The sequence below is a fragment of the Zeus faber genome (assembly GCF_960531495.2).
Source record: "Zeus faber genome assembly, chromosome: 18".
NCBI lineage: Eukaryota > Metazoa > Chordata > Actinopteri > Zeiformes > Zeidae > Zeus > Zeus faber.
Genome location: NC_137210.1, coordinates 8,896,409 through 8,923,654, shown reverse-complemented (window position 1 = coordinate 8,923,654; position 27,246 = coordinate 8,896,409). Strand labels below are relative to the sequence as shown.

The 27,246-nt window shown below is 45.5% G+C and overlaps 1 protein-coding gene across 2 annotated transcripts in view; it reads left to right on the top strand.

The window, feature by feature from the left end:
- Positions 1-27,246, top strand: part of sema5ba (sema domain, seven thrombospondin repeats (type 1 and type 1-like), transmembrane domain (TM) and short cytoplasmic domain, (semaphorin) 5Ba) — a 121,570-nt gene that overhangs the window by 45,674 nt on the left and 48,650 nt on the right. For both annotated transcript variants that reach the window (XM_080019817.1, XM_080019818.1), the window contains exons 3-5: positions 574-780; positions 9,972-10,071; positions 10,776-10,821. In XM_080019817.1, coding sequence (XP_079875943.1) covers positions 612-780; positions 9,972-10,071; positions 10,776-10,821 — 315 coding nt within the window. In that variant the 5' untranslated portion in view covers positions 574-611. The remainder of the gene's footprint in view (positions 1-573; positions 781-9,971; positions 10,072-10,775; positions 10,822-27,246) is intronic.

Genomic DNA, 27,246 nt, shown 5'->3' with positions numbered 1-27,246 from the left:
ATTACAACACACATACATTATGTGTGTGTGTGTGTGTGTGTGTGTGTGTGTGTGTGTGTGTGTGTGTGTGTGTGTGTGTGTGTGTGTGTGTGTGTGTGTGTGTGTGTGTGTGTGTGTGTGTGTGTGTGTGTGTTTCTGTGTGTGTGTTGTAAAATTTTATTTTTGTGTCGGGGTTCTGACAAAATAGCTTCTGCAGACATTTTTCCTGTAGAAAGTACATTCCATGGAAATAAAGACATTTAAATGGTCGCTTTTCACCTCGTCGACTTGTGAAAACTTGTGCCCCATTGAACAAAACGCTGTAGCATCCTGCTCGCCGGCATTAGTCAGCCATTAAATTAACTCCAGAGGTTTTTTAATGGCTATTTTAAACAGTTATCAAAGGGTCAGGGTGAGGGCTTTTTTTTTAAGTTGCTGATTGCAGTGGCACCAAAGTTTTCTTTCTTGAGATAATATTGTATCCTTATACTTGGTGGTGCTTGGACTCATCTCTCTCTCTCTCTCTCTCTCTCTCTCTCTCTCTCTCTCTCTCTCTCTCTCTCTCTCTCTCTCCACCTTACCTCTCGCCCACAGCTGCATCCCAGAGGTCCACCTTGGCATAGGTCGACACCATGACAGCCTCCTGGCCAAACTCCGCCCCCTTGTACGCGGCCAGCTTCCTCTTCCTCGCCCTCCTCCCCGTGGGGTTCGCCCAGAGCCCAAAGAGCCTCTCTCCCGGCCCGGACCCCCTGCCCCGACCCGGGTGCACCAAGAAGGAACACCCCAAGGTCTCCATCCAAGGTCGGACGTTCCTCTGGCGCCGTTGCTATTACAGAACCATATGAGAGCGCCGCGCCGCTGCTAATTATTCATTATTCCAGAACCACCTGTTCCACAACGCTTAACCTTCATCGCCTAGTGAGTGCTTCATTGCGTATGCTCTAGAAATGATCTCGTCGGCTGTTTGCGCAAATGACACGGTTCGAGAACCACTTTGAGCAGCTTTTGAAGGTTAGCGCTTGTTGGTGTGATACGGAAGAATTCCTCATCCTTACACAGTGAATATCACATCAAAATACCTGCATATGAAGTCAAAGTCAGTCCAACAAAGTAGAGCTGAGGTTCTTAACCTTTTTCTGGCCAATGACCCGGTTTTTAGGTCAATTTATTCATTTCCGGTTCATTTCCTTTTAATTTTTTCCATTTTATTGTTATTTTTCTGCCAGCAGCACTTATTTTATGCATTACAATTCACATATAGGGCTATAAGCAACAAATTGAGGCAAAATAATAATCCATCTCAATGTACTTTTCAAATGGTATTACTGTTCAATGAGTATATTCACTATATATCACTAATATATCAAGTAATTCATTTAGATGCCAAAATTGTAATCATGTAAAGATATGCTTTTTGCAATTACCGATATTATAGCAATTAAAGATGATGAACAGCCTGAGTGCGGGGGAGATTTGAGCATTGTTACTCAAAAGGGCTGAGATTGTTTCAACTTGCCTTTACATGGCCGCTTTAGATGCTGGGTACAGGATCTGGCAACCCGGTGTGACAACAACCTCTGCGGAGACCGAGGAGGAGATTGTGTATTGTAATACTGTTAAACTTATAGAAAACCCATTCCCATAACTTTTTATCAGCCCTTTTTTAATTTTTCTTGAACTCAGTCACCAAAGTTTGGGTTGCAAAGAACCACTTGAGGAACTCTCGGATTGACTTATCAATCTCTGAGTTCAAACCAGTGGAAATTGCTATTTTATTTCGCTCCTCCAGAGAGCCGGAGGAAGTCATCTACACGCCCATTCCGCAGCTGCTTTTTGGCCTCTGTGCTGGGCCTGGGTATCCAGATGTCCAGAGCGAACCGGACCTCTGTCGTTGCCTGACTTCAAAGGCCTGGCCTCTCAAGAAATGGCTCTCACGGCCAGGCCCGCCGGCCCGTCAAAGCAGCGCTGCGCTGGGGCACTATATGGGGGCAGCCATATAGAAAGGCTGGCACAATGAATGTGTCAGCAAGAACCTGAGATTAGCCGCTGTGATTGATGAGCGTTTTATAGCGGCTTGTTGAAGCGCTGCCTCAGTCACCTGGAGGAGGCCAAGGGGGCTGGCGGTGGTGTGTGTGTGTGTGTGTGTGTGTTTGTGTGTGTGTGTGTGTGTGTGTGTGTGTGTGTGTGTGTGAGGGGTTTAATTCTGCCGATGTAGGGCTGGCGGATCAGACCTTATTGTGCCTTTACAGAATACTCACTCGAGCATAGTACCCACACTTAGAAACAGGCTCTGTCCTCGAGCTGTGAAGCTTTTGTCGACTCTTTTTTTATGGTAACTTAAAATGACCTTTAAGCTGTGACATAAAAACCTTTAAAAACAAACTTAATTTTAAAATATGTTGGGTTACGAGGTAAAAAATACATTTGTGTCTACTCTGCTGCAGGACGAATAATGGCAGGTGTTGGAATACGTCCGGCATCATACATGTATTACTGACGCAACATAAGGTGTCACATGATTAATGCTGTTGATAACACCACTTGTTATCGCCGGCTCATGAAAGATTGCTGTATTCTGAATAACCTGAGGAGTTTTTGTTTTGTTGCGGTGGTCCTTTAAGAATAAAACTTCTCCATCAACGTCACCCGTCTCCTTTCAAGCCATCACCTCACATCATGGAGATAGCAGTGTCGTTATGTCTGTGTGTGTGTGTGTGTGTGTGTGTGTGTGTGTGTGTGTGTGTGTGTGTGTGTGTGTGTGTGTGTGTGTGTGTGTGTGTGTGTGTGTGTGTGTGTGTGTGTGTGTGTAAGATAAATTCATATCTTTGCATCTTTGTGCCGGTGTTTCGTGTCAACCGCGCTGTGGATTAAAGACGAGAGAAACACCTAGAAGCATGCAAGCTCAATCCGCAGGCATGCGCCATGCCGCCAACTCCCGATCTAGATGGATGATACTGGCTCAGGGCGCCGGGGCTGTGGTTTTGATAACCGCCTGGAACAGTCGCGGCGGCAGGAATGTTCCCCGAACGCACATCTGGGATCGGTTTTCGGTTACGGGGGGAATGTGTTGAGCGGGCGTCGGTATATTGACACTGCGGGCTTTTGATAACTAATTGTCCGAGGTGAAGTTGGGTTTAATGAGGTCAATTATGCCCGTGGCGGCATTTGCCAACGAGTCATGGAGGCAGCAACATGTTTGGCAAGTAAGGCGGGGCGCTCCAACTCAAGTTTCACTGCTTCTCGGGTGCAGTGCAAGGGAGGGAAGGGACACCTTGACTTTTTGGATAAGTTGGCATCGAGGTCGAGGTCACCCGCCCGGCTCAAACCACTATAATGGCTCTCCCTCCGAGGTGAGACCAAAGAGCACAGAAAATGGCCTGGCAATTGTCGATAGCCATCTAATCTTCACCTTCACTCTCATCTGTTCTTTCCTCCTTCTACTTACCCTCTTCTTGTCCCCCCACACACACACCTCGCTCTCAATTACGTACACCTCATCGCCCAGAATTTCCATTTTCTCATACTTTCTTCTCGGCCTGCTCTGGAACTTGTGGAGGAGCGCGGTACTCGCTTGGCGAAGGGCCCTCGAGCGATGCTCCTCCGAGACGGAGATAACAGCTCGGGTTGAAAGAAAAATATCAGCTTCTATTTCTCTGCATCTCCATCTGTCTTTATCCCCCCCTTCCAAGTCTCTCACTCTCCGTCTCTCATTCCTTTGTTACAATCATCATTTTTCTGTGCTCGTTGTAGCAGCGATCCTAATTGGGCCCTGCTTTCGGGGCGTGTTCCACATCCATCCGTCTAGCACCCGTTGCTCCGTCACTTAGTGGAGAGCTGCTGCCGGGCCGAAGCTTCCCACTCGGCCTCTGATAGCGTGTCAGGTTATCAAATGCCGGGCCCGCCGAGAGCGAGAGAAAGGAATTCAGGCAGGCGCGGAGAAGGCTTTAGTGCTCCCTTTCAATCGAGCTAAACAGGCATAATTCTCCCTTTTGCCTTGGCTGCCTCCACACCCTCACTCTGATCCCATTGTCTCCTATCACAGCATCGCCCCGCTCTCCTTCTGCATTTCTGTTTTTTGTGCTCCCTTTTCTGAGGAAATCCATCCTTTATCCCAGGTTTTGCCAGTTGTGTAATTCGTTCCGCACACAAAGGTGTGCCTTGGCGCATATTAAGGAAGAGGCGTACGTGCAAACCTGCTCTGCCAATATGCCCTGCTCCACATCAAAAGGGGGCACCGTTTTAATCCACTCCGGCCAGGACATACCGACCCTGGAAGATTGTGGGAAGTTGCTTGATCGTTAGTTCTGTGAGAGACAGCTCGTCATTCGGTCAGATGGACGGCCCGTCGGAGAGCCAGACACCCCATTTCTGCTTTTCTAACCGAGAGGCTATTAGCCCCTTGGCCTCCAACGTCACCCCTCTTCTCTCCTCTGAGGACACCCCTTACCCCCTCGCCTTCACCACTCTGCCGGACCCCCCTCTCACAGTTCAATCCGGGATGGAAGAGGGGGCGGATAGAGCAATGGACGTCTAAAAGCATGAGGAGATGGTTTTCTCTGTTTTCTTTTTATTTATTTTTTTTATTTGTGGAAGTGCATGTTGTGGAAGGCAATAGCCTTCCACAACATGCACTTCAACATGCACAACATGCACAACATGCACAACATGCACAACATGCACAGGGGGTGGTGGTGGGGGTGGAGAATCAGGTCGATGGGAGCGATAGGGAGAGATACAGTAAGGTGGACGGAGGGGAGAGGATTGGGTGTCTGGGGGGGGCAGGTGCGGGTGGTGGAGTTGGTGGGGGATATACCGAGACTAAACATTTTTCAAGGAATTTGGGACCGATAAACCAGGTGTGGGTTTGTTTGTGCGCGTCTGTGTGTCTGTCTGTTTGTGTGGGTTGGAGTGTGTCCGGGTGATAAGATCCTCAGGGGCTTGAGAGAGAAGCTGTATGATGTTCATGATGGCGGCAGAGGGAATGGCCCTGCTGAAGCTCGGTCTAAGTATTTTCTGTCTGTCATGATATGGCCTTTTTTTTTATTTCGGAAAAATAATAAATAAAACCTGGATGGGATGTAATCCCATGTTTCCGAATTGACTTTAACACCCGACATCGACATTTACAGTACATAGCCATTCACTGATTCATGTGACAGATGTTTTTTGTAGTGATGGAACTGCCCCGAGTCATCTAGAAAACCTATTTCGGGAGCAACATTGGATCAGTTGGCCTTGCCCCGGAGTTAACTATTTTCAATTTAAACCCTCTCTGTAGTGAGCCCAATTCAAGACAGTGAGACAATGTTTTGCCGCGCCTTGGCCCCCAGAGACGGCGATGATCGACAGCTACCTTTAGTACAATGTGTGTTATTCATAGCTCATTAAACAATGTAAGCTCTTGAGGGGAAGAAATCAACAAGATACTCAATTATAATACTAATGAGAGACGGACGGGGTGTTAATACACGTTACGTTGTATCCAAGCAGGATGTAATTACACAATTTTTTGTTTGTGAAATATTTGGGATTTTAGTGGAGGAGGAAAAATAAATGAATTTTGCTGTGCAAGGCTATTTGCCCTTCCTCCTTTCTTTGTTATGTATTTGGGGGATTTCCTCTGGCGTTTATGGTCTAGGGCCGTGGAATTTGTGATAGAGGCCATTTGATGACCCTCACTTCTTCTAATTAATCCGGAGCTATCTTTATCTTCAAGCGAGCGCTGCGCTAATTTGTTATCCAATGCCCAATCACAGCCTTTAATGATTCAGATTTTCTCATCTCGTGTGATTGCTTAATCTGTAGAATAATTCTGTCTCTCGCTGGCGCGTGCTGTCTTTCTTTTCTCTCTCTCTCTCTCGCTCTGTCTCTGTCTTTACTTTTTCCACTCTTGTACAAACCGTGTCCTTCTGCACTATTTTCTTGGAGGGGCTGGTCACACAAACCTATATCATACTGGGAGACATAATGGAAGCTGAGCTCCTCTCAGTCCTCCTTTGACCCTCTTTGTTTATATCCAACATGTCCCCACCGGTCCACCCATCTCAGAGCGGGATGCCCACCAGCCCTTTAGGATTAGATGGAGGTAAGATCGGCTCTTTCTCAGATGCCCTCTCTTGCTTGCCACCACTTGAAGGAATCTCAAATTCCATCAGGGTTTAAGGGACACGCAGATTGGATTGGATTGCGTACATCATTTCGGGGGTCGTTAGCTCCAGTTCTTGTCACTATGTGTGTCTGTATGTGTGTGTGGGAGGGACTTTTTTGTCAGATGTGATACAGTCAAGGACAGTAATGATCAAGAAATTTTGGTTGATTAATTGGTTGATGATAGTTCGATAGTTCATTTTCCAATGCCCAACTGATGGAAACTCACCGAATTCCGTCTATTTTTTGCGGTGTTTCTGACATTGGTTGAAAATTGCCGTTAAATTTGGAAGGAAACCTATGATTGTGGAACTTAACACGCCCGGCACAAATAATTGCGATCTGGCGGTTATGTAGCAATTGTGACGGCTCTGCTCTTCTGCCACGGGCTTCCCAGACAAGAAAAAAAACAAACAAACTAATGATGGTTTACACATCGGTCGGGGTGCCACTTCACTTGGCCCCGAATGCCTGGTTTGTGTGGGAAGGAAGCCGTATGTTTTCAAATAACTGATCCGTCAGATCCAAGGAGACAGAAGGCTTGTGATTCATGCCATCCGCACCTCCCCTCCCCGGTCTCCCCCAGCCCCCAGAGACTAATGCCTTGGCCTCCGTCCTCACCCCAGCTCGTCATCGCGGCTCTGCCACCCGCCAGCCAACGCATTAATCCGCTGGCCCCCGCCGCCGTTGGTGTAGCAGGGCGAAAGAAAGGATGCAATAATCGTCAATCAAGTGCCAACGTGGGGGCCCGGAGGCCTCTGATATCCATCCTGTTTTATTGTCTCTGTGTCGTGGACTTTTCTGCGGGTACATGGCGTGTGTGTGTGTGTGTGTGTGTGTGTGTGTGTGTGTGTGTGTGAGGGGGCTGTAAGCCACGCATATAAAGCCACTCATAAGCAGGGAGATAAACGTCAATCAGGGAAGCCTCTTTACGAGGGTAAACAAGCTCCCGGTTCACAAGTTCCCCCGTCCAGCTGCACTGAATCAAATTGAGCCGCCGTCCCTCTTTGTTTTTATACCTATTTTACAAGCTGGCGAAGAGATATCAATTTGGGTGTGGGTGTGTGTGTGGATTTGTGTGTGTGTGTGTGTTGGGTTCAAATTTCAAGTAATTTATCTTCCACATTCCCATCTGTTGGAGCTGCCGGTGTCCAGCCTCTAACTACAGTATCTATCTATCTATCTATCTATCTATCTATCTATCTATCTATCTATCTATCTATCTATCGATTTATCTTCTTTTTACAGTCCATTCCAACTACTGTACCTCCCCTTTAACGGTCTGACTTTATGGTGAATGTATGTCTCACCATGATGTCTAATAATGTCTTAAGTGTCTGTCACTTGTCAAAATGACATTATTTTATTTTATTTAAATTACATTTAATTAAATTTAATTTTTTATCCCTCCGGAGGGAAGATATTACATCGACGCGTCGGGCGCTTGGGTTGAATTTGGCCGGATGATGAATCCCGCCACGCCCGAGTAACATGCGAGCGGCCTTAAGGTCGTCTTCTCATACTTTTTTCACGACCCTTGGGGATGGATCTCTCAGCGCTCGCCCCGTACAGCAAGTCCCTGATCCTCCCTCTCCGATTACCTCTTCCCGCTCTCCCCTCTGATGTTAACCTCTTACTAAGCTCAGATATATTGCCAGGCCGTTAGCCCTCACATAAGAAGAGGTTTGACCGTAATCGCAGGAGATCGTGCGGAGGACGCGTAATGGGGCTTTAATATTGGAAGTTAGAGCGCGCTGTTTATCCTGCTATGATATAATCTTTCACAAAGTCTTCTCTGGTTAAACCTCCAGAATAAAACCTTTCCTGCAGCATGGATAAATATTTAGAGAGCTTAATAGAGAGCCTGGCGCTGGCGTGACAGCGGTCCGCCCAGTGATTTGTAGTTACGGCTGAGGTCATTAATGTTTCGTGTAAATCTCTCTGGTAAATTGTTTGTTAAGTGGAAATTTCAGCCGGCGCCGCTTGCCCACCGAGGTTCATACATAATAGAATTCTTTGCAAATGGATAAAATAATTGCAGCCACAAAGCTTTACCTGGCAGTACATTTACGGCGTAAAAAAATATTTTGCCTTTTTAACATTTTTACTGGTTTATACTTGGTTTATATTGTTAATGTTTGCTTGCTCGATTACCTAGTATGGGGATTCAATTTGAACTCAAACCATTATTTCCTCATGAATCATGGTGTAAATTATGTGGTGTTTTTTTTTTTACTATTGTTTTTTTTCTGTGATGCCATTTGACATTGAACAGTTAGATGAAAACAATAATAATAATAATAATAATAATAATAATAATAATAAAAATGTAAAAGGTGTGTACATATGCTATTTTCATTTTATTTGTATTTTCATCTTCTTATTCCTTTCCTGACTTGATTTTTTTTTCTGAATTTCCCCACGGAATGAATAAAGTCTTCTCTTATCTCATCTTAGAAAGTATTATGCAGGATCAACCTATATTTGAATTGAGAATCTATTCTGGGGACAGCTTTGGATTCAAATTCACTGCAATACTATAAAAACACAGAGAATCCTAGGAAGGTAAAAAGGAAAATCTAATTTCCACAATACTCCCACTGTGTGTATCACATTCGTCCGCCTTATCTGCATATGTATCAGAATGGGTTCATTGGTCTCGCTGTTCTCATGCAGAGTAAGTTTTCGTTATCGTTCGTACACCTACACCTACGCTCCTACTCCCACTCCCCGTAGCCTGCAGCTTCCCCCGGCTGCATTAATGTTTCAAGGAAATTAAGGTTTCGGCCATTTAAATTTTTGATGACCACCTCCATAATGTGAAAGGGATGTCAGAGGGGCGCCCTAATGTTTTTGCTTTTATCAGCACACCTTAAATCTCACCCATCATTCTGCTGGATTTAAGAATAATCGCTGTGGTCACTAGAGAGTCACTGTTGCAGTTGCATTTAGTATGTCTACTTAGAAGACTGTACATTAAACGTGGATGTGTTTGAAATCCTTGTGAGAGCACGTATCTATTTATGGCTAAACAATTATGGAAATGAGTGCATTAACACAGTGTTTTTGAGCTGGTTGAAAGACACTAAATTCCCCACCCACTGCTGCCGTGCTGTGTAATGCCGGCTGAATATGGCAATCCCTTCTTTTCATGGGGGTTTAGTGCGAGAGCAACATGGGCCTTTGCTTGATAAAATGCTCCCTCTCCGCCCTCTCCTCCCAAATGCCTCCTTTGAAAATAGTTCTGGTCTTTTGAAAGGGAATGTCAAAAAAGTAATTTCCAGCTCAAATCCAATGCTCAGTCCACTCGGAGGGAGCCGTGTTCGACCGGCTGCCACCTCGCATTAGGATCATCGGTCATGGATAACACACTTTGAGTGTGATTTACAGTACCGAGGCTGCCTTGATGTATATGGAGAGGAGTTTGTAGAGTATGGATTTGATTCTGTCACAATTATTTATTTTGGTGGAGTGTGAAAGTATAAATACACATGTAATATGAATTAAGACAAATGCCTTTTTTTTTTGCCTTGGCCTTTCATTTAGTCCTCAGTAATTCTTTTCAGTTTATAAGTCTCTTTTGTCGGAGTGACTCCCTCATTACGAACCAATCGTTTGTGAATCTTCCATCACTAACTATTAATAGGCCGTGATAATAAGCACAGTTATACATGTCTGTAATGTTTTGTGATGTTTTTAGCAGGATTATTTCATTATAGTGTGCCATGGTAGAAAAAAGATTTGGAAACATTGATTTGGACAATAAAAAAGCACTGTTTGGAGATGGCTCACATTTCTCTCTCTCTCTCTCTCTCTTTCTTTTTCTTTCTCCCTCACTCTCTCAGCCCTGAGCCCGTGGATCTCACTTTTCTCCCACCCCGGTGTAAGGGACTACTCCCAGCTCACCCTTGACCTGACGAGGAATGAGCTGGTCGTGGGCGCCAGGTAGGGAAACATAAAAACCCATTCAGCCTTCAGCTCCCGCGCCGTTCCCGCGGCCCCACAAAGCCCAGAATCTGATAGCCTTTTTGAGTCACTCGCACAATGCGGTGTTCAGGTAATGATAAAAAATTTAAGTACCCTATTGAGGCTTTGTTGGACCGAGCCAAGTGTCAGATTTGGCAGAAAGGAGTGGGTGGGTGAGAGAGAGAGAGAGAGAGAGAGAGAGAGAGAGAGAGAGAGAGAGAGAGAGAGAGAGAGAGAGAGAGAGAGAGAGAGAGAGAGAGAGAGCGAGAGCGAGAGAAAGAGAGAGAGGGTCTTTTTGTATGATCATGCTGATGTGTCAGCGTGTGTGTCAACGTGTGTGTCTTTTCATAGATCAGAGGGAAACAAAAGCTGTCTGTTTCATAACAGAAGAAACACGCACACACGCACACTTCAGTGGTGACTCAGGCCTTAATGTGAATGTAATATCTGACTCGCATGTTGGTCAGTTATGGTGTAATATTACACTGGCTCTGCTTCTGGGGGGGAAGCGGACACCTCTGTTAACGTTGTTCAGCAAAAGTGTTATTTTGTGTGTGTGTGTGTGTGTGTGTTTATCTATTTTTTTTCTTTTGTTCTGGTAATATATGAGGACAGGCCTTGGGATTAGATACAGTGTTGTTATTGTTCCGTCACTGACCTATCCACCTTTGTTGTCTATGCAGAAACTACCTCTTCAGGCTGGACCTCGGCAACATGTCACTGATACAGGTATGATGCATGTCTCCCCGCCTCCGGTGCGGACCACACAGACACTGATGTGATGGATATTGTTTGTGTTCCTTCCCTCCTGTATTCTAAGTGGTTTGTTCCAGCCTTCTACACTACACCCCTCCCCTCTTCTCCTCCACTCCCTTCTTGTTTACCCTCATCTCCCGTGGAACTGGACTTGACACACGTCCGGGTGTGCCAACCTTTTTGTCCCCTAGGGACCAGCATACAATAAAACAAAAAATCGAAATATATATATATATATATTCACTGTAAATTAGAAAATGTTCTTGAATATCATGCATTAATATCCTTGAACACATAAACTAATATTTTCATTTTTTTCATTACATTTATTTTTGGCATGAGCGTAATTTGCTTTATTCAGTTATGGTTCATTAGAGCAAACGTAGGCGTACTCAGAGAGTTTTGAAGTATAGGAGTGATGAGCCCCCCCCAACCTCAGCCCCATTGCCCCTCTTCTCTCCGTTCCTCGCCTCTCCAGTCTTTGATGTTGGTGTTGGCATGGCGACATGGAGCTGTGATGACCCTGAAGGAGGGTTGGGGAGCATGGCTGAAAGGGAATGAGATGGGAGGGTGGCGGTGTTTTTGTGTTATGTCCTAGGGTTTTTAGCTGTTAGCTGTTGGCTGTATTTGTGTGTGTGTGTGTGTGTGTGTGTGTGTGTGTGTGTGTGTGTGTGTGTGTGTGTGTGTGTGTGTGTGTGTGTGTGTGTGTGTGTGTGTGTGTGCGGGGGCGCATGCGGGCGTGCATGTGTGTGAATCTGTGTGTGTATTGTGAGAGACTGTTTTAATTCTGCCATGAACAGCCCGTGGATGGTGGATTCTTGTACCTTTCCAGAAGTGTGTGTGTGTGTGTGTGTGTGTGTGTGTGTGTGTGTGTGTGTGTGTGTGTGTGTGTGTGTGTGTGTGTGTGTGTGTGTGTGTGTGTGTGTCTGCGCATGCACCCAGGCCTAGAAACCCATCTCGCCTGGCCTATACAAGGTCCAGGGGGAGCCTGATGACTTGTGTTGGACACTTGGACTCTCTCTGATTAGTTGCTGCGGGAGCAGTGTGTGGCCGACAGCCGAGACTCAATTCGAAGACCAGGGACACTTTTTCTGACTTTTTTCCCCACTAGTACAATACACAATGTCCTTTCTTTTGATCTGTTTAGTTTTTGAGATTAACGAAAGCACCAATGTAGCAGTGGCAGAAGTGAACACTCTTATTTAATTCGAGATGCTTTTTCGGTTTCAGAAGCTGGAGGAAAACTGACATCTGAAGCAAATGTTGATGGGATTGACTCTACTTTCATAATTAAAACACAGGCGTTTGGAATTCTCCTCCTTGTCCTTGTCATAAAAAGAAAAATGTCGAGCACAGGATCGGTCGACACCAGCACTGATAATTTGACGGTGTGCGCCTCTTTGAGCCAAAGCAAGTACAGGGAAAACATTTCTCAAAGTAATTGTTGATCAATTGCCAGATGCAAGGAGAACAACCTACAGACACACAGTATCAAAGATGACAATTTGAAACAAAACAATGTCTTAAATTCATATTCAATTCAATTCATATCAGTGCGCTGTTTGCAACGAGAGCCACTCTGATACCCCTTTCCCACTGCACCAAAAACCCAGTAAAACCCGCTAACATCCGGCATTTGTCACCTGTGGGAAAGAAAAAGACCCAGGTCTCAGTCCTCGGTCAAATGACCCTGCAATGAACCTGGGTTTTAATCGGCTCCACCTCCGATCGGCTCTGATGTGAACAGGACACCCGGGTAGACACGCTAGTTTTGGACCCTTTGCCTGTGGACACTGAAATTGCGGACACTGGCGCATAAATAGACAGGAATATCCACGTATCATTCCATCGTTCATATCCGATTTAGAATGCAAATTCAAAATCAGAAGTTGTTGACTTTTTTCTGCATGGGGGACCATGAAATGTTGTGAGTGTGGGAGCACGGTGGGGAGCACAGCGGAGAACCCCCACGCTCCCCGCCACTTACCTTACCATCTCTAGCTGCGTAGTGTTGGATTGTTCATAGACGATCCGATTCTTTTGAACGGCTCAAAATACTTTTTTCAAGTTTTAGTTTTATGTCGTTGTTTGTTTAGGTTCCTGTCTCCTCTACTATTTTAGTCCCAATCACACTGGAACCATGACATGCCCCTTTTCCGACGTGTTTGTGACGTTGAACGTGAGGCACCAGAAAAAAAATGGCATTTCTCCTGGCAATGAGAAAGGTGTCAATCGCCTAATTTTATGGCGATTTTTACAAGCGGGTAAACCCTCTTAGGTGTGAAAATGGTATGAGAGATGAATCACTTTCCACAACTGTGAAAAGAGCTACAATGTTTTTCCATCAAGCGTTCAAACGTGTGTGTTGCATGTCCTTGCCTTGCCGTCTCTAGCTGCTGTCTCATAAGCCATACACTGTAAACTGTTAGTGTTATGTTGCATTTGCTGCACTATTAACGTGTGTGTTAAGTCTGTGTGTGTGTGTGTGTGTGTGTGTGTGTGTGTGTGTGTGTGTGTGTGTGTGTGTCTGTGTGTGTGTGTGTGCTTGCGTGTGTGTGTGTCCTTCTTATCCCTCACCCCTCCCACTCCCATTGACAACTGGATGCCATTGTCCAATAGGAAGACCAAGATTGTATCTGTTTGTGAAAGAAAGACAAAGACATAATAACAATCTGAGTCGAGCTTATAGAGCTTGTGCGTAATCACCGGGTGTCATGACATTTCACTGCATATATGTACGACCGTATTTGTATGTATGTGACAAATAATCTCTTGAACTTGAACTTGAGTATACACTGTATTATTTGGATCTTAGATCAACACCATTACAGTTGGAGTGTATGGTGCAGCACTGTGGGTGTAGCCCAGAGCGCCAGCTCTGGGGCAGATGGTTGCTGTATGGTTGCATCACACATCAAGAATGACAAACTCTGTTTCCATCTTTAACAGGGACCTGTGCGCCTCAATCACTGACGCAATAACAATACAGAGTATTTGCTATTACTGCGAATGATTGAGTGTTTTCTGTCCACTTTTCCACAGCAAAGGTTGTTTGGGCGGAAGCCGAATGCTGCATTATATATTATGCTATCCCTAAGCTTATAGCATATCTGTTTATTTCCATATATCATTTTACAAATAAAATTGACCTAGAACACACTTGAACAGGGGTGTACTGTAGCGTACACACCAGCCCCAGTGACAACAAGTACAGTCCTACAACTTTGGTGTTTGGGGGTAAAATACCATGCTAAAGGCCAAACCAGAAAATGCTGAATGACCATTCAATTTGTCATACCCAGACATTCCCACTGCAGGGTACTGGCGTGAAAAATTATGTTTTTAGTCTTTTAGACTTTTCTGCTTTGCATTGGCCCATATCTGTCATAAAGCGGTGACAGGTTCATTTCAAAGCGATCAGCAATTTTCCAAGCGTGGAAATCACGAGTCAGTTTGAATGTTGACATTTTCATTTCAACAACACCCGCTTTAATTCCCCAGCAGAGCAACAACACATCACCCGTCCCAGCTCAGTTTGACAAAGTGCCCTCTCACTAGAAACCACAACTGAATAGCAACATGTGTACAGCTGTCGCTCGCGTGTCACAATATCAGTGCCTGCTTTGTCTGCATGTCCTAGTTGTCTTGTTTAAGGGAGGGGAGATGTTGGGATGTGGTGTTGTCCTTTTGCTTACACTGCAGTTGTAATGTGTTGTCAGGGGTGCCACAGTTGTTCTTTTGGCTCTGGAAAAAAATATATATATATTTTTGTCTACTGTCAGTACAACGCGAGTTGGAGAGCATCCATATCCACATGTATACTGAGCACTGACATACAGACAAAAAAGTATTTTGCTTTCTTGCTATTTTTAGGTTACGCTCTCCACTAGTCTAGGACAGTGTTTCTCAAATGGGGGTACTAGTACCCCTAGGGGTACTGCAGGGAGTACTCCAGAAATAAAAATAAAAATGTTTTTTCTTCCATTGGCAGCGGTACTCAGCTGAAAAAAGATCTTAGACGCGGTACACTACTAAAAAAAAGTTTGAGAACCACTGGTCTGTGAGACTGTCAAGGAGCTAGGACACAGACGAGATACAGTGTAGGTCACAGTCTAGGAGTCATCTATGGATGCCAGAGATGGCATTGTATGAGTCAGTGTAGGAGCTCAAAGGCGGTATTGGAGGTAGGAGACAGTATAGGACACAATTTAGGAATGGTTGTGTATTTGGGTGCAACTCATAAACAAATACTCATCTGAAAAACTATAACCACTATGGGCTAGGTTTCTGCATTGTATGTGAGGACAATATTAACTATGTTTTGATGTAGATATCTGTGCGTGTGCAGTGGAAATATTCTAGTTTCACCATCCCAATCATTTTCTATGGGGGAATAAAAATGTGAGATAATGAAACATTTATTATTTCATAAACCGTTTGCAGGAGCTTTCCACAAAAAGGCCACGAGTCTTGATTGAACGCTCGATTTGATGTATTTAGTTTCCATGTGACACCGAAACTGAGGGAGGAGCAGTGTGGCGGAAAATTACAAGAAGGACGATAATGTGACAGATGCCTCTATGTTCACTGTTCACCAGAGAAGTCACCAGTGCCAGGACCCAAATCGATTTGAACGTTGGATGAGCCGCTTGTTCTGGGAAACGTTGCAGCGGGGGTTAGAGCTGCACCAAGGTAGGGGGGAGAATGCGATTTTCAAAAGCTTCCGTGCCTTCGCGCCCACCTTCCTAAACAACCCGGAGAAACAAAGGCAGGAGACATTCCAAAAATACTTCCTTTCCCTTTTGCGTTTGAGAATGGAAAACAAATCGCCCACATGTCAGTCTAAGCTTCTGCTGTCACATCAGAAAAGCATTTGTTTCCCCAGCATTGAGGTTATTAAGCTCAGATACCTGAGCCAGCAGTATGTCATCAAACTAGCAGAAGTGCAAAGCCACCTCTCCTACGCAGAGAAACTTCCGGGGCCAGGGGAGTGAGACCAACTCGCTCCCTTGTTGCTTTGCTCAGGAACACAAGGTTGACCCTGTAGAAACTGCCCTGCAAGCTCTGCGGGGCTGCAGGGATGGCTGGCTGGCTCTGCTCTGAACTAGAGGTCGGTCACTTAAAGCCGGCTGGAAGTCTTGCTGGTGCTTTTTTCGAATGAAGTTGCTGATGGATTGAAAAGCAAAGCGGCAATGCAACCCCCCCCCCAGCACCGACCTCTCACTCTGGCCACAATGCAGCTTTCTGCGCTCTCATTCATCTGGCTAGATTGGTCGGCCTGCCTGAACCTTCCAACTAGGCCATTATCATAGCCTGTAACCGCACACCACTGTCACTGTCACCATCCACCCCCTCAAACAATTGTACTCACTGTTCTCTTGTGTGTGAAGCTATTAAGGTCTGCTTGAGCGTGTGTGTGTGTGTGTGTGTGAGTGTGTGTGTGTGTGTGTGTGTGTAAAGGCATGTGTACTCACTTAATTTGGCTGTCCAGAGGACTATCTATGACAGGGGGAAATTAGCAAGAAACCCCAGTCCAGGTTGTCTGACACTCAGAGCCGAAGCAACCTCTGTCTGTCTAGAAGTGATAGGGTGGGAAGATAAGAGGCTGTGCAGGTTATATCCAGAATACTCATGACCAAACAGAACCTTTTGAGGAAAAAAGGAGGGGTTTAGAAGAAGAAACAAACAATTAGACATGTTGATCGAGTGAGTAGGTGGTTGTGAACTTTTTGCCAGCTTACAAACAGTTCACCGACCAAATACCACATGGTTTGTGTCTTTTCGAGTCCAATTCATCACTGTATCATTGTGGATACTCTTTGCATTGAGTACACAGACAACATTTTTTAACAAGACTTTAATTTTTATATCACTTCACATCTGTTTCATTTTTAGTTTATTACCTACTGTGCATGTATTTCACTGTGTTTGTGTAGAGGCATATGCTTGGTATGACATACATTTTAATATCCCTATGTGTGCATATACTGTATGTGTGCATATATGCATAATATATATATAAAATATGTACAGTATGTTATGCATACATGTATGTGTATCTGCATGTATATGGCAAAGGTTATGTATGTACGACCGTATGCGTATGTATGTGACAAATAATCTCTTCACCTTGACCTTGACATTATGTGTATGTATTGAGTTTGTAGGTGTGTGCCTATATGTATTTGAATGAGGATCCATTTATTTGCCAGGTCTTTGCTTCTTTGAAAGTTTGAGGGGGTTTTATGTGGGGGTCCTGCCAGGAGCCGAGGCCAGCAAGACGCTGATGGCAGGGATTTAAAGGCTCGAGCCCTGCAGCTATTCTGCTCAGGCACCTGGGAGAACACCTGCCACGGCCATTAGCGAGCAGGCAACCGTGGAAGAATGAATGGGTAGCGCCATCAGGGGGGCGGAGAGCTGGAGCCAAGAGAGAGAATAGGAGACGGCAAGAGGGAGAGAGAGAAAAACAGACTGAGAGAAATAGGCGTGGAGAGGTGAAAGTGGGACAGAATGAGTGAGGCAAAATTGGGAGGAACAAGAAACCGAGCGAGAGAAAGGAAGGAACGAAAATAAATGTGAACAAGAGGGATAGAGAGAGAGCAAGACTGAGACGGAGGAGACAGAGGGGGCTGAGGCGAGAGAACAGCCCTGTATCAGGAGGCGCTGAAAGAACCCCTATTTTCCTACAGTATGCTTGCCCAGCGTTGCTCAGCGTTTTTATTTTATTTTATTGTATTTCCCTCTGGCCCTGCGGCAATCTCTTGCAGCCAAACAAAATAGTTTCCCCAGCATGAAATGCCCACAGAGGGCCACATCTGAGGGGAGCCTTTTCAAAAAAGACTCAACAGATGGATCCCTCCTAGACACATCAGCTCTGTGCTCCTGTCTCCTCGGTGAGAGGCTGATTTTTTTTCGGCAAATCAGCAGAGTCTCTCTGGCGGCTTCCTGAAATCAGAGTAGTTTCCTATTATGTGATAACGGCGTAAAAGGACTGGCACACAAGCATCGACATTCTGATGCCACTGGAGTGCGTACACGTGCATATACAGTACATGTGCTCAACACACTCATTTGTGTTTCAAAGAGAAAAATGGGCAGATGCCTGAAATAATGATGTAATTTGTCTCCACCACTGCCAGCACACACAGCTTTAGTTATCAACACCATGTATTGAAGATTAAATGCTGCTGCCGTCTGTCACCGTGGGCCTAGACCAAAAGCGATGAAATGCTTGCCTTGGATGTTTCTGATTGTTTCACTTCAAAACTAATGGGAGAGCTGTGATCTGAGAGCAAGAGGTTTGGCCGCACTGCTTTGCCAAAATTGCCAAGTTAGCAAGAGGAAGTCACGCAGAGCTTGATGAATGGTGTTATGAGTACATGAGTCTTAAGATCTATCTGAGGTGGAATCTTGTAGGATCTTCATGGTCTCATTCTCCTCATGGAGGAAAGAACAGACGGGAAGAACTCTTAACTCTAAGATTGCCTTAAGGCCTGACAAATAATATAGAATTGGACTTGTTCCGGTCTTCATTGAGTGTAAAGTGTGGAACATTGTATTTGTTAGACAAGTAAGAAATGTTCAAAAAACGAAAGTTTATGAAATACGGTGCTGATGTAATCTATGGGTGCCAGACAGGGACATTTATCTGAGTAGGTTTGTCAAAGAAAAGGTGTTGTGAAAAACGTGCCTAATAAATGCGCCCTTCCATTGATGTTTCAAACAAGGGTGTAGCTGACAAACACAAATGTGTTGGATTCCGTCCTCTCTCTGTCTCTTTCTCTCTCTATTTCTCCAACTCTCCCTTTCCCTCTCTCTATCTGCCAAGCCTCTATCTTTATTTTTTCTTATTTCTTTCAAATTGTAATTCTCAGTTGGGGTTGTCGTCTCTCGATCATTCTTGCTGAGGGAAGTGGGATTGATGGTGGGCGGTCGTGGTGGTGGTGCATGGGGGGGGGGGGGTGATGGGGCTTTTGCTGATTGCATTCCCGCCCACATCGCTCCATCCTCGACCCCCCCCCCCCCCAACCCGACCCGCTGAGAGCTCTCTGGCTTTCTGATGTGGTCCCACTGGCTCGCCACAGCGATCCCAAGCAACAGCCGGCAGAGAGGAACGGCTGGGCTTGGGTGGCTGGGGTGAGTCCATTGTGGAGGGTGGGAGGGTGTGGGTGAAGGAGGAGGAGGTGCCCAGGAGTGGGAAAGATGGATGGAGGGAGGGAGGGAAAAGTGTGGAACGAGGCAATGAAGTGCAATGAAGAACGAAAGACACATGGATAGAGAAGGAGAGGGAGGGAGAGACACGGGCGAGCGAGGCCTCTGTCATCTGCTCTTTCTTCTCGCTGTTTATTTGTCTTTGGAGTGGGATGCATGCGACTCTGGCAGATGTGCTGTGAGCCATTCTGCCGCTGTCAAAACACAGAGTGGGGGGGGGGGGGGGGGGGGCAACAACAACAATAACAGCGAGTTCTTTCTTTCATGGGAAACTTTCCGACACTTCACATCAGCAGGCGGAGTGAAGGCTCAGAGGAGTGTACAGTATGAAGCAGCAGTCCCCAGTTGTTTCTCACTTGGATCGCTCTCTTCTGTCTCTCTCTCTTTCTCTTTCTCTCTCTCTCCCTTGTCAACTCACATTCTTATGTAGTTTCCAAGTAACAGACACTAACGCCGGGCACCGTTTTCGAAATGTCCCGTACATTATTTTTCATGTAGCAGAGCACTCATAGCAGTATAATTATTGATTATTTCTTTTGCTCGTAGATTTGTCTAGTTTCCATGGAGCTACAGGATGCTGCCTCGCACACCTCTCCCCACACCTCTCCGTCTTTTGATCCATCCTCCATATTTGCTCTGATTGCTCTTATCATATCTTAATGGCCCAACACAGTAGGGGAGGGAATCTCAGAGTAACTCACCATATGATACTATCACGAAACGTTGCCCCCGATAACGATGGTATCACGATACAGTGATTCTGCGATACTCGATACATTGCAAGACAATTCATCTACGATACATAACAATATCTGTGTAACTGAAGAAGAAAAAGCAGGAATTATGTATTTATTCACTGCATTGTGTTTCACAGAATTTGACAACTGTGATCAAGCAATGTACAAGAAAAAGATGTCCAATGTTATATTAAATCAATTCTAAATTGTTTCATGTTAGCTTAAAGCAATATGAGGCCCGCATGACACATCTTCCTTTAAACATGGTAGTGAATGAAAAATATGATTAGATCAACCCCCAGTAACTGAATTTAATTCCAATAATTAATCAGTATCGAGTTCAATTTCTCACATTCATAACAAACCAAATTTCATGAAAATCGGTTCAGAATTACGCAAGTTACAGTCCATTTTGTAGAGAAGTCTGCATCTCTCAATACATATTGTATTTGTTTAATAGTGGATCCAATATGGTGCAGACGCATAGTGGCTGTATTCACAGCTCATTGACGACATGGAAAGTAGCACCAACACAGCCTGACATAGCGTAAACCAATTATTGCACTTCAGAGTAAAACGCGGTACGCATCTGTCTTGTCTCTTCTTTTCACTGCAACTCCTCATTGAGACTCCAGTAAAACTGTATTTCATTATGATGGTTAAATTTTGCAATTTATCTGCGGTTCACATGTGAACTGTGGGGGGCGATCTGTACGGATCATGGATCATCTACATTCCATTACCCCACCAGTTTAGAGCTCCACCATGTTTTAATAAAAATACAGATAATTGGTGCCAGTGTATTGATAAGGTATCGTACAAGTATCAATCCCAGCATCGATATTATGTCCCACCCCTACCCGTACCCCAGGGTCCGAGATTTCCACTCAGACGTGAAGTATCCAGCATCTCCGCTCTGCTTCCCACTCCAGACACATGCAGTCAAACCAAACCCACTAAACAAAGATATATTTAGAGGCGGGCGCACTCACGTAAACACATGCAAACACTGCTTACGTCCCACATGTGCTCACATCGAGATGTCCAAACACCCACATAGAGAAGGAGACTCACGTACAAGTAAACATGGAATCAGTTATTTGTTATTTGAGTCTGCAGATGTTTAAAAAAAAAAAAAAAAAAAGATTATCATTTCGGTCACTTGGTGTGGGGTCTGGGATCTTTTTGACCTGGATGTCCTCATGAATGGATGGAGCTAAAGAGAATCAGGTATAGAAGGAGAGGAGTGGCGATGAAAGGTTGTTATACGGGGTGCATTGATTTTAGACATCCTCAACCCTCTCCTGTCAGTACAGTGATTGATGGCCTGAATATAGAAATAGTGGAGTTCCACAAGAGTTTGGGAACTATACTAGACAATAAACTGACACTTGAGAGTAATAGTGACATGGTACACCAGAAAAGCCAGCGGCATCTCTTTTGTCTCAGGAAACTCACTAAGTTCCCGGTTGGCAGGACCCCGGTGACAACGTTTTATCGATCTTTTATTGTGCCTGTGCTCACTTTCTCCTTTATCTGCTGGTATCTCTCAAGGTAAAAAACAAAAATGTACTCAATAATGTGGTTAATGTCTACAGCAAAATAACTGGCCCTGCACAGGGAACTGCAGGATATTTACAACGAACAGTTGAAATCATCCTGTCTGATTATTCCCATCCTGTCTGATATCTTTTACATCAACAGTTTCAGTTCCTGCCATCTTGTACCCTCCTCAGACTTTCACGAGCTCAAACCGACAGATACAAACGCTCATTTATGCCCTCATTTATTTATATATGGTCATTCATACATAGTCATAAAAATCTATCACAAAAGGGCTTAAATTGAGTTGTCTTATAGCACGAAAAAAGTTGGACAATTGTACTCCTGGACAAGATTCAATAGATTAATTTTCATGACTATGAGCACTAGAAAGCGTGAAAGGGGTTTGATTATCACAACACAGATAAAGCAGCCATGAAGCCATCGGGGTGGTGGGGGTTGGAATGTAAACACTGTATCGCACGTCTGGGGTCTCCACCTATCTGTCTCCATCAGGGCTCCAGACTTTCTCCACCCCTATGCCGCAGCGCTTTCTTTCCACACACCGTCTTTCTATCCCATTGCTCCCATCTACCGCAAAATCATGAGACCTCCCTGGAAAAAAGGAACATTGTCTCTCAAACAAGGTAAGATACAGAATATATTCTGTGAGCTCCCTTCTTCCCTCTAAGCCCGTCCAGTATGACGCTCATCAAAACCAACACCATAGGTTAAGATGGATGAACGTACATTTCCAAAAAAATAAAAAGGTTCTATCACCAGTATCATTGCCACATGTCATGTTCAATGCCTGTTTTACATCAAGGTCTGAGATATGATGAAGTGTTTAATTGGGGCAGAGTTTTTTTCACCCGTACAGTAAGTGCTCAAAGCCACAGTCAGTTTCTGCTGCCGTGGAAGCGTAGTGTGGAAGAGCACGGTTGAGCACTTTCCTCTGATTGGTTTGCCCTTTTCATAAATGCATGGGGTACGGTGGAGACGTGCGTGCATGGGTGGGTGGGTGTGTGTGTGTGTGTTGGGGGGGGGGGGGGGCCTCAGGCACAAGGAGGGCCAGTATTTTCTCTGTAATTTTCGACCTCTTTCGAAAAATGCTGTCCTCCATCTCCTGAGCTGCCCGATTTCAACAACCATTACCCAAGTTATGAGGGCCCAGCACTCAGGCCCGTTTGGGGGGGATCCGAGGTCACCTCTCTATTTTCCTTTCACTCTTATTTCCAACTTCTTAGCTGAGAACATTCCAGATGTTCAGAGGGGACAGGAGCCGATCCCCTGTGTATCTATCCATCTGTGTGTTAGTTCCAGAGCAGGATCAGCGCTCAGGGCCATGTTTGTGTTGGGGGACGCTGGAGATGTGAGTGGTCTTGTCTAGTTCAATGCCAGCAAGTGATGAGTGGCCCCCAGGTGGCCCCCCTGCTGTGTGACATGATGGTCTCCCCAGCTTCTGCTCCAAAGACCTCTTTACCAGATGCAGGCTGGGAAATGGCACTGAAGCGCCGTGGCATCACACTTAACTCTCCTCCATTTGTCTTCAACAACTGTTGCCGTCGCTACAACCCAATTATAAAATTGAATTAAATTGAACAAACAATATAGTGCATTATATCTCTCAGCACATATTCATGCACACATTGTCAGGGGTGGGATTCAGTTGCAGTTAGTACATCATTTACAATAACAGACGCTTTTTCTGTTTGGTTCCAGGCAGCAAAGTTTGCTTAGGGGGGTGGGTGGCGGTCAGGAGAGTTTAGACGCAACCTCAAGGGGTTGAAAAAGCTCAGTAACCTCTTCCACCGCGACTGTTGGTTTTTCCCCCATCGCACTCGGGAAGTGCCTTCGGGCAAACTCCCCCATCAACAGAGGTCAGTGGGAACGTCTAAGCACCATGGGGGAAGAAAAATGTAAACGCAACTGTTATTGTTTGTGTTTTTCGAGAAAGTCTCAAAAGGAATTCCTGGGATTAGAGTCTGACCCACATCAGAAGCCATCAGTATCTTAAGATCCGTAAAACTCTAGGTTGGTATTACCACCTTTCAGACGAAGATGGCTCGGCTGGGTCTTCGTAAACAGCAGGTTCCACATGGGGTCAGCTAAGCAAAACTGTATGATCTTGGAACTCTTAAGTCGACCCTCCATGTTCTCACCCCTGCGTTACCCTTCAGCAAACAGCCTCAAATCCATGGCCCAAAGTCACGATGAGTCATGCCTGATTACATTCACCCCGCGCCATTCATGATTAATTCTTGGCACCACAATCTGTTAGAGATTTAATTATTGATTGGGATTAGGAATAAAAGGGATAATCTGCACTCTGGAGCCGCAAGCAAGACGGGGCCGCTGCCCATGGCTAAACCCTGCAGTCTGCCCAGCGGGGAAGGATTTCTTCCCTGGCTTGTATGCTTGTGTGCGTGTGTGCATGCATGCGTCTGGCATGCGCGCGCGTGTGTGTGTGTTATCTACAGTCCTGGGCTAATCATGCAGAAGAAAGTTTGTTTTCCAGGTGCACCATCACAATGTGTGACTTTCCAATTGCATATTGTTGCCACATCTCAAACTGCACTCTATGGGGTGCACAATTCGAGCATTTCATTCTGAAATGGAATATTTCGTCATCTTAAAAAAGTAGTGTGTCAACATTGTGTCAAAACACGTGTCAAATCCATTGTCACATTTCATATGAAGTTTGGAGCCCGGAATTTAAGCTGAACGTTGCATTTCGATACAACTTTCAACAAAGTGTCAGGTTGTTGACAGAACTCTGCTGGAAATGAATGGATGTTAATGTGGGTCTATAATACACTTTGCTGCTCTTCTGCCTGTCACTTTTAAGATGACCTATTCCTCCGTAGCACCCAGGAATGTTTGCCAGTGCGCATACACACACACAAAACGCGCGCACAGACTGAAATGGCCACACACCTTCTCTTTTTTCCATGCCCACAACAGTGTGTAGAGAGGATTGGGGGTTGGAGACCCCACGCTACAATGGTTCAATTTTACAGAGAGCACACTGCATGACGGAGAGAGGTGCAGGGAGAGGAACTGGTTGTGGCGTGTTGTGTGTTGTGTGTGTGTGTGTGTGTGTGTGTGTGTGTGTGTGTGTGTGTGTGTGTGTGTGTGTGTGTGTGTGTGTGTGTGTGTGTGTGTGTGTGTGTGTGTGTGTGTGTGTGTGTGAAGTGGATCTGAGAATGTGCATGGGAACGGATTGTAAACGTATGCAATAGGAAATGCATGTTGGTGACAAATAGAGAGAGGGCGATAGTAATAGTGTGGACCGGCCATGTGTGTCCACAGCCGCTGGTGTAGAGATCAGTGTTCTGGGCAGAGGAGGTGGGGCTCTTTGAAAGTCCTGTCACATCTGCCTGTGGTGTGGTGGTGTGTGTGTGTGTGTGTGTGTGTGTGTGTGTGTGTGTGTGTGTGTGTGTGTGTGTGTGTGTGTGTGTGTGTGTGTGTGTGTGTGCGTGTGCGTGCGTGTGTGTGTGTGTGAGAGAGGGAGAGTCTGCCTGTTTTATGCCTGAGTAGCCTGTGCGAGTCCAAAAACTGTCTTCACCTATGTGCACACTGGTCTTGTCTGGCATGTGTGTTTGTGGCTAGGGCGTGGTGGTGGTGGGTGGGGGACCTTGCAGCCTGAGTCAGAGGATGAATGGAGGTCATATTGTAGGACAGAAGGAAGGATGAGAAGAGGGTAGTCACGGCACTAGATGAAGGTGCTGAAGGGAGAGATGATAGATGAGGTCTCAGATTCCACCAGCAGATAGAAATGCAAATAGTCCCCCTGTGATGTGTGTGCTGAGCGGGAGAACCTTAATGTCAAGGATATAAGGAAAGCACACAAGTTGTCTTTATACTGGATCACCTGGTAGTGCAATGTGTGTGTGTGTGTGTGTGTGTGTGTGTGTGTGTGTGTGTGTGTGTGTGTGTGTGTGTGTGTGTGTGTGTGTGTGTGTGTGTGTGTGTGTGTGTGTACATGCACCCAGGCCTAGAAACCCATCTCGCCTGGCCTATACAAGGTCCAGGGGGAGCCTGATGACTTGTGTTGGGCACTGGACTCTCTCTGATTAGTTGCTGCGGGAGCAGTGTGTGGCCGACAGCCGAGACTCAACTCGAAGACCAGGGACACTTTTTCTGACTTTTTTCCCCACTAGTACAATACACAATGTCCTTTCTTTTGATCTGTTTAGTTTTTGAGATTAACGAAAGCACCAATGTAGCAGTGGCAGAAGTGAACGCTCTTTCTCATTTAATTCAAGATGCTTTTTCGGTTTCAGAAGCTGGAAAACTGACATCTGAAGCAAATGTTGATGGGATTGACTCTACTTTCATAATTAAAACACAGGCGTTTGGAATTCTCCTCCTTGTCCTTGTCATAAAAAGAAAAATGTCGAGCACAGGATCGGTCGACACCAGCACTGATAATTTGACGGTGTGCGCCTCTTTGAGCCAAAGCAAGTACAGGGAAAACATTTCTCAAAGTAATTGTTGATCAATTGCCAGATGCAAGGAGAACAACCTACAGACACACAGTATCAAAGATGACAATTTGAAACAAAACAATGTCTTAAATTTATATTCAAAAAAACACTGCCACCTGGCCTGGCTCCAGTCAGTGCGCTGTTTGCAACGAGAGCCACTCTGATACCCCTTTCCCACTGCACCAAAAACCCAGTAAAACCCGCTAACATCCGGCATTTGTCACCCATGGGAAGGAAGACCCAGGTCTCAGTCCCGGGTCAAATATTCGATTTAGAATTCATATCCGATTTAGAATGCAAATTCAAAATCAGAAGTTGTTTACTTTTTTTCTCCATGGGGGACCATGAAATGTTGTGAGCGTGGGAGCACCGAGAGGAGCACAGCGGAGAACCCACACGCTCCCCGCCACTTACCTTACCTGTGCGAGTCCAAATACTGTCCCCTTCACCTATGTGCACACTGGTCTTGTCTGGCATGTGTGTTTGTGGCTAGGGCGTGGTGGTGGTGGGTGGGGGACCTTGCAGCCTGAGTCAGAGGATGAATGGAGGTCATATTGTAGGACAGAAGGAAGGATGAGAAGAGGGTAGTCACAGCACTAGATGAAGGTGCTGAAGGGAGAGATGATAGATGAGGTCTCAGATTCCACCATCAGATAGTGTGTGCATGTGCCTGTGTCTGTCAGAGAGTGTGTGTGTGTGTGTGTGTGTGTGTGTGTGTGTGTGTGTGTGTATGTGTGTGTATGTGTGTATGTGTGTGTGTGTGTGTGTGTGTGTGTGTGTGTGTGTGTGTGTGTGTGTGTGTTCGTGTGTGTGTGTGTGTGTTCGTGTGTGTGTGCATGCATGCATGTTTATGTTTGTTATACTATACTTGTGAAGTGCACCAGAAAAATGGGTCCTCGCTTACCAGGTGTATTTTCTGGGACCTCACTTTGATACCAGTACAAGAATTTGTGTGTGTGTGTGTGTGTATGTGTGTGTGTGTGTGTGTGTGTGTGTGTGTGTGTGCGTGTGCGTGCGTGCGTGTGCACTTGTGTGTCCCAAACCGCCGCCAATTTCAGTCCTCGATACTGCGCTGACACACTCATTTGCAACATTCAGGAGTTATAATTGCTTGTCGCACGCTGGGTCGCAGCAGCACCGACACCAACGCTTGTGCTCGGCCTCCCTCTCTCGCCTTCATTAGTTGGTACTAATCTCCATCTCTTTCTTTCTTTCTTTCTCTCGCACTTTCTCCACCTCTTTTCGCTCGTAAAATGTAGAATTAATTTCCCCCTGCCCAAGCCGCCTATCTAAAAATTATGATGAATCCTCTGTCCCGCTGCTAATTTTATTTCCTGCTATTTTATTTGGCTGTGAAAGATTCAGGCTTTTCCCCCTTGTTTAAAGAAAGAGAAAAAAATTATGTTGCCAGAGGCAGA